At 43.9% G+C, this 20,788-nt stretch overlaps 1 protein-coding gene and 1 long non-coding RNA gene across 4 annotated transcripts in view; one reads left to right on the forward strand and one right to left on the reverse strand.

Annotated features, from left to right (window-relative positions):
* Positions 1 to 4,847, reverse strand: part of LOC134495563 (uncharacterized) — a 27,890-nt gene extending 23,043 nt beyond the window's left edge. Inside the window, exons 1-2 of the long non-coding RNA XR_010067830.1 lie at positions 4,761 to 4,847; positions 3,489 to 3,585 (exon numbers count right to left, since the gene is read on the reverse strand). This is a non-coding gene — a long non-coding RNA (uncharacterized LOC134495563). The remainder of the gene's footprint in view (positions 1 to 3,488; positions 3,586 to 4,760) is intronic.
* The window catches only part of LOC134495560 (uncharacterized), a 24,649-nt gene extending 7,354 nt beyond the window's left edge, over positions 1 to 17,295 (forward strand). For 2 of the 3 annotated variants that reach the window (XM_063301075.1, XM_063301076.1), the window contains exons 2-5: positions 4,818 to 5,020; positions 14,908 to 15,006; positions 16,480 to 16,644; positions 16,736 to 17,295. In XM_063301075.1, coding sequence (XP_063157145.1) covers positions 4,818 to 5,020; positions 14,908 to 15,006; positions 16,480 to 16,644; positions 16,736 to 16,957 — 689 coding nt within the window. In that variant the 3' untranslated portion in view covers positions 16,958 to 17,295. The remainder of the gene's footprint in view (positions 1 to 4,817; positions 5,021 to 14,907; positions 15,007 to 16,479; positions 16,645 to 16,735) is intronic. The other variant, XM_063301077.1, reaches the window with a different exon arrangement.
* The last annotated feature ends 3,493 nt before the right edge of the window (positions 17,296 to 20,788 follow it).

Below are 20,788 nucleotides of genomic sequence, written 5' to 3' on the forward strand. Positions count from 1 at the left end.
GAAAAAATGGGACTAAAATAAAATATAAAGAAGACCAAACTAATGACAACAGGTAGAACAACAAGCCTTAGAATTGACAATGAAGATATTGAACTGGTAGATAGCTTCTGCCTCGTAGGATCAACCATCAACATTAAAGGAACAAGCAATCAAGAAATATACCACAGACTACCACTTTGTAGAGCGGCCATGAAGGCCTTGGAAAAGATATTCAAATGCCGTGATGTGTCTACACCTACACAGATCAGAACTGTGCAAGCCATGGTATTCCCCATGACACTCTATGGAAGCGACAGTTGGACTTTAATGAAGCAGGATAGGAAGAGTATGGATGATTTTGAAATTTGGAGTTGGAGAAGTCTCCTGAGAATACCATGGACAGCCAAGAAAACCAACCAATGGATCATCGAACAAATCAACCCAGAATTCTTCCTCAAGGCACAAATGACCAGGTTCAAATCATCCACAGGTAGTCCTTGGGGTACGACCACTCACTCAGTGACTATTCAAAGTTAGTGATGGTGCTGAATAAGGAGGACTTACCAGTCCACGAAGTTGCGGTTATTGCAGTGTTCACGTGGTCATGCGATTGCAATTTGGCTGCTTGGCAACTGGCTCGCAATTACAATGGTTACAGCATCCTGCAGTCATGTAATCACCATTTGAGACCTTCCCTGCTGGCTTCCCACAAGCAAAGTCAATGGGGAAGCCAGCAGGAGGTCGCAAGTTGCTCCCGCTTCCATCACTTTTTTACCCACTAACCTGCCCACACTCCAGAGCACCTGCCCACTGCACCCACACACCTGCCCATGCTCCATAGCACCTTCCTGTGGCATCCACCCATCCACCTGTAGCTCTCACCTGCAGCTTTTGCCCACCAATGTGCTTGCCTGGGACTCCCACCTCTTCCCATGTCGTGGTCACATGAGGTCCTCAACGATCTACACAGCCTTGGGGTAATGATGGCAACTGGGACTGCTGGGATTGCCATTGCTAAGTGATGCGTTCACATGACATCACACTTTATGACCGCATCGCTTAGCAACGTAAATTCCAGTCCCAGTTGCCGTTGCAACCCAAGGACTACCTGTACTTCAGAAACATTACAAGAAGATCTAGCTCTCTGGAGAAGGCTCTGGGAGAAGAGGATGACCAGCAGCAAGATGAGTAGACTCAGTTACAATGGCAATAGATAAACCATTGGAAGAGCTGAGGGACCAGGTCAGGGACAAATCGTCACAGAGAAAACTACAAAAAATAACCATACAAGTGAACAGAGGTGAAAATTAAATGAATTAGATATTAATTTTTACCTTATAATCAATTTAATCATTTAATTCTTACATTTCAACATTAATATATACATACATAGTGAAGCCCATCACATCACATCTCAACTGATTCTCAGGTTTAGTAAGAGAGCGAAAAATCTTTTATTCTCTCATATATGCTCACTCAAATAGTCTCATATTCATATTTAGAGGAGAAGAGAAGAGAAAGCAAAGCAAAGAAGCAATCTGAGGTTTGCTGATGGTCAGCAACAGGATCTGCAGGAATGTTGGAGGCCACGCCTAAGCTCCTAGTGAGTCGCATTTTTCTCTTCAGCCAAAGGACAGGAACTTAGGTGCTAGATGGCCCAATGATCTCATCAATATAAGGCAGAAAAGATGGATTAGGTGCACAGTGACGTTAGCGCATAGACCTAGAAGACATCTGGAAGCATCCATAATCTTTTTGGCCTAGATAATGACAAAAGCTAAGACCCACATAGGCCACAGGCAGCGGCAAGAAGAAGTAAATGATGACATATGCATGATGACATAATCACAGTTGTGTCATCGTTCTGACATCATGGGGTTTTGTTACAGGCAATATTCCACTCTTCCCAGGATCCCAATTTTGTCCTTTATAATATTTTTGCAGGATGAAGAATTAAAAATCCAACCAAACGGAAGATAAACACCTCAGTGCCATTGAAATATTATTTGTTGTTTGAAAAGAATACATTCCTCCTTTGTTTAAACAACATCAGCAGAGGTCAGGGGCTTATCTGTTAGGATGGTGTAGATGCTTGTTGGCCAGGGAGATTGTTTAGATAACATCTGAGATCACTTTCAACATCAAAATGCTATACTGAAAGTTTAGGGCTGTATCAGAATAGTAAAATGTGCAGTGCCAAGGCAGGCCTTTGTTAATTTTAGTCAGAACTGAAAAGGATCTATGGCAGCTACTTAGCATGGGATGGAAAACTTGCTTTGGGGAAACTTGAAGTAGGGATCACAGGGCATTTGATTAAGGGTACTTTTCATAATATTCTGTTAGAAAGGAGGGAGGCCCTGGGAGCAAACAGAGAGCAAAACTGAAATACGTAGGAGGTTTTGGAAAAGTCCACGTTGAGAGAGAGAGAAATCTGAAGGATAAGGGAGACCTTGTTCACGTGACCCTATTTCCTTTTTCCTCAGAGAGAAAAAAGAGGAACTTAAGAAAAATTACTTGCTGCTCCATTCGTTACTCTTCCGCCCTGAAATCAGTCGTAAAAATAACGGGGGGGGGGGGAGATTTTTTGCCCCTGAAACCAGATAATCAGAAGCCTGTAATCTTGGACATTTTGTGTCCCACGAAAATGAAACCTACGTTTCTTCAAAAGGCCCCAGAATGGGCTGCAGGATTAGACTTCTCAAACAGGCAGACAGATCCCCCACGAACTGGAAAGCCTCAGGATGTGTCAACGCGGTAAGATAAGAAAAAAATATTGCTCTCTAGCTGTGTTCTTTTGTGAAAAGAGGCTTAGTCATGCCTCCTGGGATGGATGCTAGGAACATATGTGAAGGCTTGATGAGTTAGTAACAAGAAGAGGTATCATCAGGGTCACATTAGCTAGAAGGGGACAGAGCACCCAAGGTTGCAATTTTATGCTACATTTGAAAGGACATAGCTTGGCATAGTCTGAACTGCAAATTCTGATACACACTTCAAGCCTAAAGGGACACAGATTTGGGTTCAGTAACTTCCTGGATTAGTTGATTGATTGATTGATTGATTGATTGACTGACTGATTGATTGATTATGTGCCTTCAAGTTGTTTTTGACTCTTAGCAACCTCATAGATTTTCTCCATGACAATCTATCCCTAACCTGGTCTTTCAATGGTGCACCCATCATCACTGTAACTGAGTCCACCCACCTTGCTGCTGGTTGTCTTCTTCTTCTCTTTCCTTCCACCTTTCCTAGTTTTGGGGCCTTCTCCAGAGAGCTGGGTCTTTGCATAATGTATCCTAAGTAGGATAAATAGAGCCTGGTCATTTGTGCCCCGAGTGAGAAGTCTGGGTTGATTTGTTTGATGATCCATTGGTTTGTTTTCTTGGCTGTCCACAGCATTCTCAGGAGTCTTCTCCAACACCAAAGTTGAGCAGTTAAATAATCTTAGCCTCTGGACATAATGGTTTTAGAAGAGATGCCTCTTTAGATGATAATGTGCATTACTCCACCTACTTCAAGATGTGAGCCAGATGTCTGTCCCAAAGTCCTGCTCTGATGTCACTGCTGGTCTTGATGGGAGGTTATCAGTGGTCTCCATGTGCACAACTAAGTTTTGGTAGAGGAAAGGAAGGATATAATGATAGATACCTGTTCAAGCATATTTACTTTACTACTGTACTAAAGTTTACCTTTAGGGAAGGAAAAAAGAACATTTGGATTTTCTATCATATGCGACAGAGGATCCTACAAAAAATGATCTGGGTACTGTAATTGATTGAATGATAGAGGTATAGTCTTCCCATTTCCTTCTGAAAACAATAAAGACACAACTGGGCATCAGAAAAGGACTGGCCCAAGAACACTTGATCAAGTACCTTCTACCAGTGTCCAGTGCTATAACCCAAGTCTTTCCTAAGCTGCCTCAAATCAAAACTCCCAACATGCTTATCCCGGCTGGGGCTAATGAGACTTGTAGTCATTCATATATTTTGATCAGCAGGTTGGGGAAGGCTGGACTAGTGTCTTCATTGTGGCTATTATTGCTACCATCTCAGCCTTGAGTTACATCTTCCTTTCTTGGTTCCCTCTACTTACCTAGCAGATTCTCAACTTTGCTTTGAGGCATATGCAATCTCAGCCTATTAATATCTCAGTTATGGGTTTTATTAGGCATAAATTTAAACCTCAGGGTAACTGAAAAGATCTCAGTATGGTAGGACCTCCGTAAAATGAAATTCCCCTCCAATGGATTTCCCCAGTATAAATGACGAGATGGCCCCATGACCAGTCTGCAGACCAAATCTGGAATAAACATTCCTGAGAAGTTGTAGCAGGAATGTTATGGGAAAAATTAACTTCCTTCCCAACACAGGGTGCATTAGTTAACTTTAGATTATGGATTTAATGATTTACCGGGGAGGGGGGGTCCAACTTTTATGTTTTTTTTCTCCATTGCTTCAGTATACAGGTATGGTAAACATGTAAACCAGTGTTTCTCAACCTCAGCAACTTTAAGATGTGTGGACTTCAGCCCCCAGAATTCCCCAACTAGTATGGCTGGCTGGGGAATTCTGGAAGTTGAAGTCCACACATCTTAAAGTTGCCAAGGTTGAGAAACACTGATGTAAACACAGAAGTTTAACTATCTGCAGAAAAAGAGGGGTCTTCATCCATACAATGTGGAAGTGCACCTATTTTCCCCACAATGGTATTGTCTGGTACCACCAGTATTTTATAAGTACACAGGTCTGGCTTAGATACACTAGCATCCAATTTTCTACCTTTCCCACTAAATGTTACTTCCTTTCTCTCTGTAACCGTCTCAATCTTTTTTCTAGGTGCAGTTCTCCTCCTCCTCCTCCAAATTCTTCTCAACTTTGACATCCTTCTTGCTGCCACTTCAACTGGATTCCAAGCGGAGAAAGGATCTGGGTTTGAGACCATCCTTCAAAAGCAGATGAATCTGCAAAATGAGTTTAGCAGCAGCTTAAAACTCTCACGGCAACTTCTCCACAAAACAAAGAACCTTACACAATACTATGTAAGTCTACTACTCTTTCTTCTCAAAGACTGTAAGTTAGGAGACAGGAATTGGAAGATACCCCAGGGAGAAGGCAGCTCCTATTTTAAAATTAGTTTCTCCATTCTCTTTTCTGTGTCCAATTTATTAAACAATCACCAAACTTTTTAAGGCTACTATAATACACTCTACTTGGGGCTGCCCTTAAAAACTACTCGGAAACTACAATTGGTCCAAAATGCTGCAGCGTATTTTCTGATTCCCATCATTGGGAGCATGTAACACTGATTTTGTGGACCTGTGCTGGTTGCTGATCAGTTTCTGGGTACAATTTAAGATGTTGGTTTTAACCTACAAACCCCTTTATGGCTTGGCAGCTGGGTATCTGTAGGACTGCCTACTCCGATGAGTACAGGCTCAGCCAGTCAGATCAGAGAGTATCTGTTATTGATCCCCTATTTTGGGGAGATTCAGAAGACTGAAGCGAGAAAGTGCTGCTTTTCTGTGACAGTGACAGTGCTGTGGAACAGCCTCCCAGTAGAAATTAGGACCCATCCTTGTCATAATGTTTTGGAAGCCTCTTAAAGATGGGATTGTTTTGGGGAGCCTTCCCCTGATTTTATCATGCCATCTTTATTTTCTTCTGATTGTTCATAGTATCATGTTTGGGTGGTATTGTTTTACTGTTTTTATGGACGTTGTACCATGGGTGTTTTACTTAGTTTTACTTGGATTTTGTTATCTATGTAAGCTGCCGAGAGTCTTTGGATTGTAGCCAGACAGAAATGTGAAAAATAAATAAATTAAAATATCGATCAATAAATGTCAGTAAGGATGGGATGGAATACTGGTTGTTTCTGTCACTTGTATGACAGATAAAAACTGATTTGATCAGAGGGAAGGCTGTACCTCCAGGGAAGAGGTTGGAGTTCTCAAATCCCTTCTCTCAGAGGCCCCCAGACACTAGCTCTGCCTTCTGCCTTAGTATGCAGTTTGGGAGTTATTGCTGCCACCAGCTATCTTCTGCAAAGAAGGTCAATGACATCTTGACGAGCATCAAGATGAGCATAGAGTCCAGATCGTGGGAAGTAATTGTCCCACTCTACTCTGCCTTGATCAGGCCTCACTTGGAGTACTGCATTCAGTTCTGCACACCCCAGTTTTAAAAAGACATTGCTAAACTGGAGCAAGTCCAGAGAAGGGCTACCAAGATGGTGAAAAGACCCAGGTATGTTTAGCTTTCAGAAGAGAAAATTGAGAGGGGATATTGTATTTATTTATTTATTTGATTTATATTACTGCCCCTCTCCCCCAATGAGGGATATGATAGCTGTCTTCAAATATCTAAAGGGCTGTCACACTGTGGAGGGTTCAGACTTATTCTCACTTGGTCCAGAAGGTAAGACTAGAACTAATGGGATGAAACTTCAGTTACAAACAATACGTAGATACAGATTAGATATTAAGAAGAACTTCTTGGCAGTAAGAGCTGTCAAACCAATGGAGTGGTTTCTTCCCTTTCTGGAGGTTTTCAAAGAGAAGCTGGATAGTTATCTATTGGGGATGGGTAGTGAATCCTACAGTGTGCAGGGGGTTCAACAATGACCTTTTAGGTCTCTTCCAACTCTATTACTTTATGATTTTGGGGGATGCTTTCACTTGGCATCCTCTACCCTAACTCCAGTGGGTGAGAAAAATGGGTTCCCACACCATGTGTACTTTACTGGGAAAAAAAAATCATGAAAAGGAAATAAACTCTATACCACCACCTGGCTTAGCAGTGTTGTGGGATACTGCTAGGGAAATCAGTCCATCCTTCTCTGTGGGGAGATAGGCCAGTCTCTTAATAAATACACAGAACCACATTTTATTTTTTAAAAAGGGGAAAGGGAGGTCAGAGTGATATGAAGAAACATTCAACGGTTGGGAAGATAAAAATATAGGGCCACTCAGATCAGAGACCCATCTTAGAAAAACCTGCAAGAGAAAACTTTACAGGAAAAGAAAAGATTCTGAGAAGATCCCAAGATAATGCTAATGACCGAGTCGCTCCAGATGTAAAGAAGTGCCAATCTGCATAAAGCGCATTGTATAGAAACAATGATCTCCAGAGGAAAAAGATTAGATTTAAAACACAGAGAAAAAAAATTGCATAATTCTTAGCTAACTTTTCCCCTTCCTCTAGAGACCAGAACCCTTGGAATAGATGTTACCTTGGAATAGATGTTACCCTTGTGCCAATTTTTTACCTGGAAAATTCTTCTTCCTGAAAATTCCAATTTTAATCAGAGAGTGGAATAGAACCTTAGTTCTCTCTTTGCTCCCCTCCGCCCCACCCCAGCACACGTGTCATGCTCGCCGTTTCAATGCCTTTGAGCCATCGTAACGTTTCTCATGTCATTAATGCGTTGCGTGTTTCATCTCTCATGGGAGGATGGTACTGCTTATCTTTTGGCTTTGCTTTGGAATGTTTTTCTATTATCTGTTATGTTCAAGGTTCCTTTCCCAGGCTAGCACGTCTGACGTTGGCTAGCACCTGGACCGGGCGGGGCTGATGTAACGGGGTGGGATACGTGTGCACTGGAGGAGTTTTAAGTTTGTATTTGGCGCGCTTTTGCTCATTCTCAGCTTTCTCTGTATTTGCCTTTAGTTCCCTAATAAATCAGATTTTACACAGCAGCCTCTTGTGAGTCTGAGTATTTGGGCTAGGGCAATCATTACATAAAGCTGAGAATCTAAGATCCCAACTCCGCTAGCCCCTGTCCAGGAAAAGACAAGTTGTCTCGCCCTGTGAGGGAGAGTGCCAGCGATGACCGAACCAGACATCGTGATGAGGGAAGAAGGAGAGCCGGACTCGACCGTGAGGCGACCCGACCGGCCGTCCCAGGGGGGAGAGCTGTCAGCCATCCTAGAAGAGGCGAGCTCCGAGTCGGAGGATGAAGCCGAGGGTCTGAAAACCGCCCCGGAGACGACCGTAAATTCTCCGGGCGAGATGGTCACCTGGGATGAGACCCAGGGGGATGTAACGGTGGCAGGGGGGCCATCCTGGAGGCAGAGATACCCATTATCACCCACCGTGGTGCAGGTGCAACCAACGGAGGGCTCCCCCACCCCGGATCGGATCCGGGTACTGGAGTCAAAAATAGACTCGTTGGAAACTATACTGAAGCAGCTGAGCCTAGATGTGACCTCGTGGAGAGACAACCGGGAAGGATCGAGCCAGCGGCATTCAACCCCTTCGTCCCAAGGGCGGTCTCCGGAGCAACGGCGGCCGGCGCGGAGACGCGAGGGGGACCCGTCGGTCCCGATGGAAATCGCAGCATCGCCGGCGCGGCCGTCCCCGAGCCCCGCGCCGCCGCGAGCCCGGGAGGTGCCAACCTCCGCAGCCCCGGTGGCGGGGCGCAGCCCGGCGGCGGGCGGGATGAGAGACTTCCCTGTAAAGTTTGATGGGGATCCAACCAAACTCTCATTTTTCCTGACGAATGCTAAAGCCTACATGGTGGAATGGGGGGCGCTTTTTCAATCGGAAAAGGCAAAAATCCTCACCATTGCCACTAAGCTGAAGGGGAGGGCGGCAGACTGGTATGTCCAGATGTGCCAGTCGGAAGCGCCTGAATTAGAGAAATTCGATGAGTTCCTCTGGGCATTGAGACAACACTTTGAGGATCCCTTGGCGAAAGAGAGGGCAAAGAGAGCTCTGAAGGAACTTAAGCAGGGGTCAAGATCCGTGGCTGATTATGCACTGGAGTTTAAAGCGCTGGCTGGGAAGGTGGATGACTGGTCCCAAGCCACCATCATCGAGCTATTCAAGGATGGCCTGAATACCGAGGTGCTGCGCTGGTCCTTGGGGAGGGACGACCCATATACACTTTACGAATGGATCCAACTGGCAGGGAGGGCTGAGCATGCCCATGAGATCTTCGCCCATCGAAAGACCGCCAAATCGGGGCGGGAGGTGAAGCCCAGCCGCCCATCGAGCACCGGGGGGAGAACAGGACAACGACCCTGGGATGAGGAGCGAGAGAAGCGGTATGCGAAAGGCCTGTGTCTGAGATGTGGTAAGGAGGGGCATCGAGTGGCGGTGTGCCCGAAGGCAAAGGGAGAGGAACGGCCCGGCAAGCCGCCGACAAAGTCCCCTGCCCTGCCGAGGAAGCAAAAAGCCGCGGTGGCTGAAACCGTGGGAGACGATGCGATGTTCTACGAGGAGGAGGGTGAGCCCGAAATCCTGCAACCGGCGGGAAACGCCAGCCACCTGCTTTAAAGGGCGCCGCAGGGCAGGTGGTGGAAGAAGGGCGCGAGCCTCCATCGGTGAGTGGCAGTTACCGCATTCTCACGGTGAAGTTGCAGTTGGGCTCCCAGTCCAAGACTATAGAAGTATGGGCCATGATTGATTCGGGGTGTTCCCGGTGTCTAATGCACCCTGATGTGGTAGCGGCTCTAGAGCTACCCACTTTCCCTTTACAACGCCCCATCGCCTTTACACAGCTGGATGGGTCCATGGCAGGGGGCAAACCAGTCACCCATTTCACAGGGCGGGTGTCACTGCAGCTGGGCAGCCACCAGGAAGGCTTGTCTTTTGTCGTGGCTCCAGTAGGGGGTCCTTTGGTGGTGTTGGGGGTACCTTGGTTGGTTCAGCAAAATCCCCAAATAAACTGGGTTTACCGGACTATCACGTTTAGGGATGGGTTCTACCAAGCGACTGAGGGGAAGGATGCCCCAGAGGAGATGGTGGGAATTGCGGCAGCTGCGACTCCGCATGTCCCAGCCCCTCCTCTGGAAGGCTTGCCGACGGAGTACAGGACTTTTGCGGATGTGTTTGGCGAAAAGGAAGCCGACCAGCTACCCCCCCATAGAAAGACGGACTGTGCCATTGAACTGGTGCCTAACACCCAATTGCCCAAGCCCAAGATTTATTCCATGACCCAAAAGGAACTGACTCTGTTACGGGACTTTGTGGACAAAAATTTGGCGCGCGGATTCATCGAGCCAGCGAATTCACCAGTGGGGGCGCCGGTCCTCTTTCGCCCAAAAAAGGATGGGACATTGAGACTTTGTACCGATTTCCGCGGATTAAATGCCGTCTCAATTTCCAATAAATATCCCTTGCCATTGATCAAGGACATGTTGTCACAGCTGGCTAAGGGAAAGATCTTCTCCAAACTTGATTTAAGAGAAGCCTACTATCGTGTACGAATCAAGGAGGGCGATGAGTGGAAAACTGCTTTCAACTGCCCGTTGGGAGCGTTCCAGTATAAGGTGTTACCTTTTGGTTTGGCTGGGGCCCCTGGGGTATTTATGCAACTGATCAATGAAGTACTGCATGAGCATCTGTTTAAAGGGGTATTGGTGTATTTGGATGATGTATTGATTTATACTGAAACCATGGAAGAGCATGTGTCTCTGGTGAAAAAGGTGCTGAGTAAGCTCAGGTCAGCAGAACTGTATGCCAAACTGTCTAAATGTGCCTTTCACCAGAGACAAATTGACTATTTGGGGTATAGAATCTCAGATAAAGGCATAGAAATGGACCCTGCCAAGGTGCAGGCTATCACGGATTGGGAAAGCCCCCGCACCCGCAGGCAACTTCAAAGTTTCCTGGGGTTCAGCAACTACTACAGATCATTCATAAGGGGGTTCGCTGAAATTGCCTTGCCACTGACGGAACTGCTCCGAACTAAAGGTGTGGGAGATACTCGGAGAGTAAAGAATCCAGGGGCGCTGCTGCGATGGACGCCTGCTTGTCAAACGGCGTTTGAGCGCCTGAAAGCAGCTTTCATCAAAGAGCCCATTTTGCAACATCCTGATCCCTCCAAACCTTTTGTGGTACAGGTGGATGCCTCCGATTATTCCATCGGGGCATTATTGATGCAACAAGACGAGACAGGATGCCTCAAGCCATGTGCCTATTTGTCCCGCAAGTTCTCCGAAACTGAGCGACGGTGGCATGTATGGGAAAAGGAGGCATTCGCAGTAAAAGCCGCGTTGGAAGCGTGGCGGCATCTGTTAGAAGGGGCCAATCACCCCTTTGAGGTGTGGACTGACCATAAAAATTTGGAGGCTCTCAGCACCCCTCGAAAACTGAGCCCGAAACAAGTCCGTTGGGCTCAATTTTTTAATCGGTTCAATTTTCATTTGAAGTTTATCCCGGGGAAAAAGAATTTCCTAGCTGATGCATTGTCAAGGCAACCTCAGGATTCGGGGGCAGCGCCAGAAGTGGTTAGCACCCTATGGACAGCGCCTCAATTGGGTATGCAGGCTGTGACGCGTAGCCAAACGCGCGCGCAGCAGCCACCCGCGGCGGACGCCGCCCAGCCGAACGCTTTGTCAATTCCTTCCCAGTTGCAACAAAAGTTTCTAAAAGAACTGAAAACCGATGCTTGGTTGCTTGCAAATAAAGACAATGTTACTTTTGACCGAGGCTTCGCTTGGAAATCCGGCCGCCTCTACGTCCCTGAAACCCTCCGAAAAGAGGTGTTACTACGTTCACACGATGACAAACTGGCAGGGCACTTCGGTTTTGTAAAAACCTTGCACCTTGTTAGGAGGCAGTTCTGGTGGCCAACATTACGTAAGGATGTCAAAGACTATGTTGCTTCCTGCACTGTTTGTGCGATGTCTAAGCGCAAGGTGGGGAAGCCCCAAGGACTGCTGCAGCCGGTGGCTGCCCCTTCTTGCCCCTGGGATGAAATCTCCATGGACTTTATTGTCGAATTACCACCCAGTCAACGCAAAACGGTCATTTGGGTGGTCAAAGACTATTTCTCAAAACAAGCCCACTTCATCCCTTGTGTGTCCATTCCGTCGGCACGTCAATTGGCCCGCCTGTTTCTGGTACACGTGTACAGGCTACACGGATGCCCCTCCCGCTTAATTTCGGATAGGGGCACACAATTTACCTCACAATTTTGGCGGGCGTTCCTCAAATTGTTGGGAACGAAGCAAGCTCTGTCCACGGCTTGGCACCCCCAGACGGATGGGGCCACGGAGATTTTGAATTCTACTCTGGAGCAATACCTTCGAGCTTTCGTGAATTACCAACAGGACAATTGGGTTGACCTTCTCCCCTTCGCTGAAGTGGCTTACAACAATGCGGTCCACCAAAGCACGGGCCAAACCCCATTTCGCGTGGCTCAAGGCAGAGACTTCGTACCCATCCCGGATTTGCCACAACCCCCTACCGGATCTACCTCATCCTCTACGACATCTACCTCACCGGGAGATTGGGCCACGCAACTGTCAGACTCATGGCCAGTGATTCAAAAAGCTCTTGCTGATGCCCAACTGGATTACAAACAGTTTGCTGACAGAAAACGTGCCCCTCCGCCGGACTTTCAAGTTGGTGACTTGGTTTACCTATCCACTAAGTTTATCAAGTCATCACAGCCTTCCAAGAAATTGGCGCCTAAGTTTGTGGGTCCCTTCCCTATTCTTGCTCAAATTAACCCTGTGACGTTTAAACTTGATTTGCCACATAACCTAAAACGCTTACACCCTGTTTTTCATTGCAGTTTGCTCAAACCGACTATTCGTTCTAACCGCTGGCATGACCAACCCCCACCTCCAACCCCCATCATGATTGATGGACAACAACACTTTGAAGTTAAAGAAATTTTAGATTCCAGACGCCTTCGCAATGCGTTGCAGTATTTGGTCCGTTGGAAGCATTTTCCCCATCCGGAATGGGTCGCAGCACCAGATGTGGCTTCTCCTATCCTCGTTGCCCGTTTTCACGCTGCTTATCCCACAAAACCGGGGCCCTGAAATTTTTTTGGGGGGGCGGTATGTCATGCTCGCCGTTTCAATGCCTTTGAGCCATCGTAACGTTTCTCATGTCATTAATGCGTTGCGTGTTTCATCTCTCATGGGAGGATGGTACTGCTTATCTTTTGGCTTTGCTTTGGAATGTTTTTCTATTATCTGTTATGTTCAAGGTTCCTTTCCCAGGCTAGCACGTCTGACGTTGGCTAGCACCTGGACCGGGCGGGGCTGATGTAACGGGGTGGGATACGTGTGCACTGGAGGAGTTTTAAGTTTGTATTTGGCGCGCTTTTGCTCATTCTCAGCTTTCTCTGTATTTGCCTTTAGTTCCCTAATAAATCAGATTTTACACAGCAGCCTCTTGTGAGTCTGAGTATTTGGGCTAGGGCAATCATTACACACGGCTCTGGGCTTATTTGCTTTGCAAGAATTTTTAGCTGATAGAAACAAGAGGCATTAGAAAATCTTCAGGACAAGCCTTTCTCTCATGCTAGAGACTAGATAAGCATTTGAGAAAAGAAATGTGCTTCTTCCATTGAAATAATACATTCAAGGCTAGCTTCACACAAATAGACTAGAACTAATGAATAGTACATTCTGTTCTATTGATAAGTAACTGTGTTTTAGTTCAAACTCAACCTGCCCTGAAGTTACTACATAAAACATTAGGATGATAATTACATTAAAGCAAATTAGCAAATGAAATTAATGTATCCATATGTCATTAGATGTATAAATACTAAATGATCTCTCTGTGTTGCATGGCCGCCGCATAAAGGGTTATTCTGAGCTGCTTTGTATACTAATAAACTAATTTCTGACTCAGCCAATTAGAGGTTTCAGTTGGTTCCCGGCTTGCAAAACGAACGGGAAGATTTCCACCTTCTAACGATTTGATTTACATCCTGCCTTTTGTAAAGGAGCTCAAGGTGGCATATGCCACGCTCCCTCCTCCTCTCTGACCCACAATAGCAGCCTTGTGAGGTGGGCTGAGACAGAATGACTGGCCAAGGGTCATTCAGTGATCTCCTGTGGCTGAGTAATTTTGTGCCTGTTTTTTTTTTTCTCACAAGATTTGACTGAGAGAGGTGCTATGATGTATACACTTAATTGTAAAAAATATTCATTTCCTCCATTGCTGTAGCCGTATCTGACTCACAAAACGAAACAAACACAATATTAAAATAGGTTACAGAGTTATGTATTAAAACCAACTACTAATGTGTAATTAGTGAAATATTGATTTCAAGCTGGGAGGTAATTTGACATTTAGGTGAATAAAAAAAGTTTGCTGTTTCATAGAGTGTTACTGTGAAAAAGTCCTTTCTATTGAAAACTTCAATGTTTGGATGCAAAGGTTTTCTGCAGTTGATAATCAATTGACCTCTAGGGGCCATTGATGTAACACTTTAGAAAGGAACTCTACACGTTTGCTTCTTTTCTTGCACAGGAATTCTTCATTTTCTTGTCTCTACATTCATGTCCCCTCACAGCCAGAGTGATTTTTTCAAGCCATTCATCATTTCCAGTTCTTGTCCCACAATCCTTTTCTGCTCTCTTCCCTCCCCCCTCTCTCCCCACCTCATTTCTATAACTGAGAAAACTTGCCAGTTTTAAAGTGTGGAGCAGTGTTTCTCAATCTCAGCAATTTTAAGAGGTGTGGACTTCAGCTCCCAGAATTCCCCAGCCAGCATGGGGAATTCTGGGAGTTGAAGTCCACGCCTCTTAAAATTGCTGAGGTTTAGAAACACTGGCATAGACGACCTACGCAACGTCCTAGGCTTTGTTATTGTAGGAGAATTTTCCCAGGATTTCCCAAATGGAAACCAGGACACATTGCATTAAAGGGACACATTGGTTTATTGACAGCACTGGAGGCAAAAATCAGCCTAAAGAGGGTGGTCTATTCTCTCTTAATAGATGTATGCAGATTAGAGTATACATGTGATTGGATACAGCAGCAAGAGACTTGATTATATATATTCAGTTGTGTGTCTAGTGAAGTCAGGGAGGCAATTAAGGTGTAACAGTGAGGTAGTTGAACAGTGTTTCTCAACCTTGGCAACTTTAAGATGTGTGGACTTTGACTCCCAGAATTCCCCAGCTAATTGAAAATGTATTTAGAGTCACACTTGCTCTCCTTTTTCCAGCTCTCTGACCGTTTACCTGGAGTTCAAGTCATTCTTATTTCCCACCTGAGGCTTCTTCCCTCAATCAACCTTGATCTTCGCACATGGATCTCTCTTCCAGTAAGAATATTTTTTACCTTCGCATTTTGTATTTTTCAATCAAATCCTCAAAGTGGCTCCAAAGACTAATAAAAGAAAGAATGGCATTTATTAAGAGCACCAATCACCAAATATATCAGGTGGAGCCCAAAATCGCATAGAAACTACTCAACTAGGGTCGGTGTATGTGTGCTGCCAAAATTCAGACAACTGCTAGATGTCCAGCAATGAATTAGTTTTCCAGATCTCTATTAACATATATCAGCCTTGTGGATTTTTGAAGCCTAGATATGGTAGATCTCATCACCTTTCAAAACTCTGAGCAAACCAGTTTTAACATGGTGCTCCCAAGGTCCAAGTTTGGTACAAGGCATTTGAATGAAGGCAACTAAAGTATCACTGAAAAGGTCCTCTCGTACTGGTAATCATCCACCAGACTCAAAGCAAAAGTAATCTAGAGTGGCATGGACAATAGGATAATGTCATAGGCTTTTAATACGGCAACTTGATGGTTGGGAGCCAGAAATAATGGATTCAATTAACTAGAAAGACAGGATACCAGAAGATAATGACAACAGAAACAAGGCAATATCTATTCACCAATTTAAACTGTTTTCCTATCAATCCCTCTCTTGTGATCTCTCCAAAGAATGCTAACAATTGTAACTTGCTAAGGCTAAGCAACCCTCGCAGAGAATGTGAGTTCTGATACTAGAATACGTAAGTCAAGAGTGCTGCATGCTTTTAAGTTGCTTGCAAGGTCTGCACATCGTGTACGACCAAGGTTAAAACATTTTGTTTTCATTTTACATGTTAGAGAAGTCACAACTAGCCTCCATCAGTATGGTGGGTGCTTGTTGGATAATACCAATGCCAACTTCACAGCTCCAGTTCACCCAGCTTTTGGAACCTTCCAGTTACTATGGTTGTGTCTTAGTAAATGCACTCTTGTAAACCACAGGCATCCACAGGGGGACCAAGGAAGACAACATGTTGTGGTTGTGGTATCATCATGCAAATGTTGTGACATGTAGTGTACTTGCAACAGATGTCATGACACAATTACAGTTGGGTCATTTGCAGAATAATGTATTGATGCACTTGTTAACGTTTTGATGTTATTATGGTCTGTCATGGACACCTTTGTTGTAAATTATTCTAGTATTGACTAGTTTTGTTTGGAGTGAAATTTTTTGGATCAAAAACTGCTTAGTGAATTGTCTGGTCAGTTTCACCATGCAATATACTGTAGATATGGCACTAAAGGAACTAGTTTCAGCCAGGGCATGGTAAACTACCACAAATAACATATTTTTCCTACAGTGAAGTTCCTCCTGTTTCCAATTCTTAATGCGGTTATTGAGATGGAAGGGAGAAGAATCACTCCCTTAATGTTTTGCAGGCATTCCAGAGCTGCCCATTTTTGACAATAATTATTTAATATCTCAGTGGTTGACCTTGTTGTGCTTGACTTCTACACTTTCTTCCCTCTAGGATGCCAAGCGCCTGTCCCAGATAGCTGAGACCCTTTCATTTTATCAGGGGTTGGTACAACAGCTGACGAACTTTGAAGCAGTCAAAGAAAATTCCAAATTCACCCCTCAGTTTGAAGATGTTAATGTTACCCTCCGAGATCTTGGTCATCAAGTGAAATACCAGGTAGTTTACCTATTTTGGGCGAGGGGGCACAGATGAGGGAAAGGGATCCTTTGTTTTGGGCTGTGTTACTCATCTTTCATTTTTCCTATAGATTTCACTTTGGGGCCTGCCACCTAAAATCCAGCCTGAACCAATTCCTCAGATCCTTCAACACCATAGTCAGTGGAGGAACCGCCAAGAAGTATATATTGTCCTTCATTCTCTTAAGAATCTCCTGGCCCGGTTTGCACGAGATTTTCTGATGCTCAGAATGAGGGTGGCCAAAGGAGCTTCATTTCCCAAGACTTCCCAATCTCACCATTTCCTATTTTAATCCCCACCCACCTATTCTAAACTGCTAAGGCATGCTGGCATCCTGGTATATCAACACCAATACTGTTTTGTAAATTATCTAAATTATCTAATTTATATATCTATTTATTTTTTTCTAAGTATTTTATATGTGTTTGCCTTATTTTAACTTATTTGTCAAAGCCGTGTTTTGGCCATGTTCAAATAAGCAACTGTTTAGTGAATGCACTTTACTCATGACAATGTGACAGAGAAAAAGAAAGCAAAGTAAAATATTTTTCAGAGGTCAGAAAGGTTTGGCAGCTAGTTTGCAGGAAATTTTAAATATTCAGTGTTTATCCATAAAAATGTGGGTGTACACCATCCCCCCATTATTTTTTCAATGGCTTTTTAGTTAAATGGGCCAGAGACCCTTGAGGGTATCTACGGGCAGATAGGTGCCCCCAGTGGATTATGTAGAAAGTATTCTGACAGTTTTCTAAAACAGATCTGAGTGAATATGCATGCTATATAAAACAAATGTTTTTGAGTGAAATTGCCTTTCTCAGCTTGAACTCATTTCATGTTTTTAAAAATTATGTTAATAAAAGTATTATTTTTAGTTAAAATTTGATTGCCTGATTAATTGGTGGTATCTCTACTGATCAAAAGAAGGTTTGTCAATTCATACAAGTGATCAATCAATCATTCAGCAATTAAACCTGCAATCTGATGCCAATGTATTTAAACAGTACATAACGTTGTGTTATACCTATTCAATCCATATTCATCAGGGAAAGGGTATCTCCAGCTGCTGGTGCAGGTTACCTGTTTGGCCCCAGTTCCATTGTGAAGCCCTACTCCCTTTTCCAAGGCCTCTATCTTGACCCCTTTGTTCAGGCTTTATCCTCCCCCTTTAGAATTCCCTTCCATAATCAGGAAAATATGATAAGCTCTTATATACAATCAGTAGATTTTGTCCTTCTGGTGCTAGGATCTACACTTATATGACTTGATACCTTTAAGATTGACCTTATTAAAACATTCAAAAAGAGTTTCATTGCTCGGATCTAATTTTGCCTTGTTAGCATATACGTTGTGAAAAGAAAAAGAAAAGAAAGTGATAGTAAGGTTACAAGAAGGAAATACTGTAATAACAGGTAATGCAGATATGCAAAAAGTGTTTCACCAGTATTATTCTACTTTATATAAAGGTCAAGAATTTCCTTGGAAAAAATGGATGAATACTTACATAAACAGAATTTACTGAAGATCACAGAGAATCAGAGATGAATTTTGAATAGACCTGTGGCAGTGGGGGAAGTTTGTGAAGCTATTAAAAAGATTAACATGGGGAAGGCGCCTGGTCCGGACAGTCTCCCAGCCTCTTACTGTAAATGTTTTGAGGATGAACTTTTACAACCTTTACAACAAACGATGAATATTATTTTACAGAATGGGGAGATTCCTGACAGCTGGAAAGAGGCTAATATAGCATTAATACCTGGAAGGGCCCAGGCCTTGACAGGAAGTTGTTGACCAGTATCTTTATTGAATAATGATTATAAATTGTTTACCATGATTTTGGCTGAAGGGTTGAAAATAATCTTGCAAGACTTTGTTCATGAGGATCAATGTGAGTTTTTACCTAAAAGACAGTTGTGAGATAATATTGGAAATGTCTTTGACATTCTGCAGTATTTGGAGCAGCACAATGAAAGACAAGCTTCATTGATCTTCATAGGTGCAGGGAGGGCCTTTGATAATTTGAACTGGATTTTCTTGTTTGGAGTTCTGGAACATAAGAAGCTTGGAGATAATTTTATTGACTGGGTGGGATTGGTTTATACCTCGCAGAGGGTACAAATGGTTGTTGACAGACAACTGACACAGCCTTGTGAGATTCAAAAAGGGACAAGACAGTGATGCCCACTGTCTCCACTCTTGTTCATTTTAGTACTTGAGGATTTTAGTTCTTGAGGATCAGGATGAGAGAATCGTGGGAGTTAAGATTAAAAAGGAAACTTATGGGCTAAGGGCATTTGTGGATGACCTGGTGATGGTTTTGGAGGATCCATTAGAGGGAGTAGAAACACTGATGGAAAAATTAAAGGACTTTGGTATGTTGGCATGTTTTAGGATTAGTGATAAAATGATGATTTTGGGAATGTAAGGCTGGAGGATCAGGTAGAACTGATGGAGAGGACTGATTTAGGATTGACAGAGGGGTGAAGTGTTTGGGTATTATTGTGATGGATATGAGATGTATGTTATTTCAAAATAATTATGCTGGGACATAAAGGTAAATGTATGCATATGTATATATGCATATGTAGAGCCTCGTGTGGTGCAGAGTGGTGGGCGGCAGTATTGCAACCAAAACCCTCCCCATGACCCGAGTTCGATCCCAGTGGAAACTGGATTCTCGGGTAGCCAGTCCAGGTCAACTCAGCCTTCCATCCTTCCGAGGTCAGTAAACGAGTACCCAGCTTGCTGGGGAAGGTGATGACTGGGGAAGGCAATGGCAAACCACCCCGCTATAGTCTGCCAAGAAAACGTTGCAAAAGTGGCATCCCCCCAAAGGGTCAGATGTGACTTGGTGCTTGCACAGAACACCTTTCACCTTTTTTCATGCTGGGACATGAAATGAAATTGATAAGGGCATGTTAGAATGGGAGAAATTGAAATTGTCACTGTTGGGGAGGGTTTCTGTGACGAAAATGAATGTTTTGGCTAGGGCGATGTTTTTGTTTTGGACAGTTTTTGTTTTGATGACTGGTGTACTGTTTAGGCAGTGGCAAGGGGTATGTCTAGGTTTATATGGCAGGGGGAAAATGCAGGGGAGGGAGAAGGATTGGATTTACTGGGTTTGGAATTGTATTTTGCAGCTTGTTTGGTTTGGATGAAGGAGTGGGTGTTGCTGAGAAACACAAGACTTTTAGAGTTGGAGGACCATGACCTGAGGTTTGGATGGCATGGGTTTTTATGGTACAATGAAGTTGATGTGAATTTTAAAAAACATTTTATTAGACATGCCATATGGAGAATGTGGAGTAGATATAGGCCCAGGTGGTACCTGAGAACACCTCTATGGATCTCAGCATGGGAAGCATTTTATAGAGGAGAGGCAGCAGGCAAAGACAAATGGCTAGCTACCAGAAATGATTGGAAAATCACCAAGGGGAATATAAAATTAAATCAAGGGAGCAACTGATAGAGGAAGGATGTGGTCGTCAGTAGTTTTCCCATTTACAGTTATCAGATTTAAAATGGTTAAAAAGACTTATGGTATGGAGCAAAGTAAAACAGAATTTGAAGTGCAATTGTGTACCAATGATGAACATATAATTGCTGAAGTGGGTGCACTTTTGTTGAGGTTTGAAACAGAGGAAGAGCAGGTTGGGGAATGTGTGATAGAGTGAGCTAAGAGTTTTGGTAGTGGTATGCAGAGGGATCAAGGAGAAAATATGTGGTTAGGGGGGTTGAAATGTATACTATGTCATGATCTTAAAGAGAGTTTTTATACAATAATGTATAATTGGTGCATGACGCCAGGGAAGTTGTCTGGAATGCATTTCAAATGTATATTGGAGGTGTGAACAACATGAAGGGACATTTTATCATGCTTAGTGGACATGTAAAAAAGCTAAAAATATTTGGATTCAAATACATACATTGATACAGAGGATTTTAAAGATTGATATTCAATTGAAGCTGGAGATTTTCTTTTTAGGACTGACGGATAAACAGTTAGAAAAGAGCCAGGGAATATTATTTCAATATATAATTACTGCGGCAAGATTACTAGATGCACAGAGATGGAAAGATTCAGCACTACCCACCATGGAGGAATGGTTGGTGAAAATGACAGGAC

Source organism: Candoia aspera, chromosome 4 (genome assembly GCF_035149785.1).
Source record: "Candoia aspera isolate rCanAsp1 chromosome 4, rCanAsp1.hap2, whole genome shotgun sequence".
NCBI lineage: Eukaryota > Metazoa > Chordata > Lepidosauria > Squamata > Boidae > Candoia > Candoia aspera.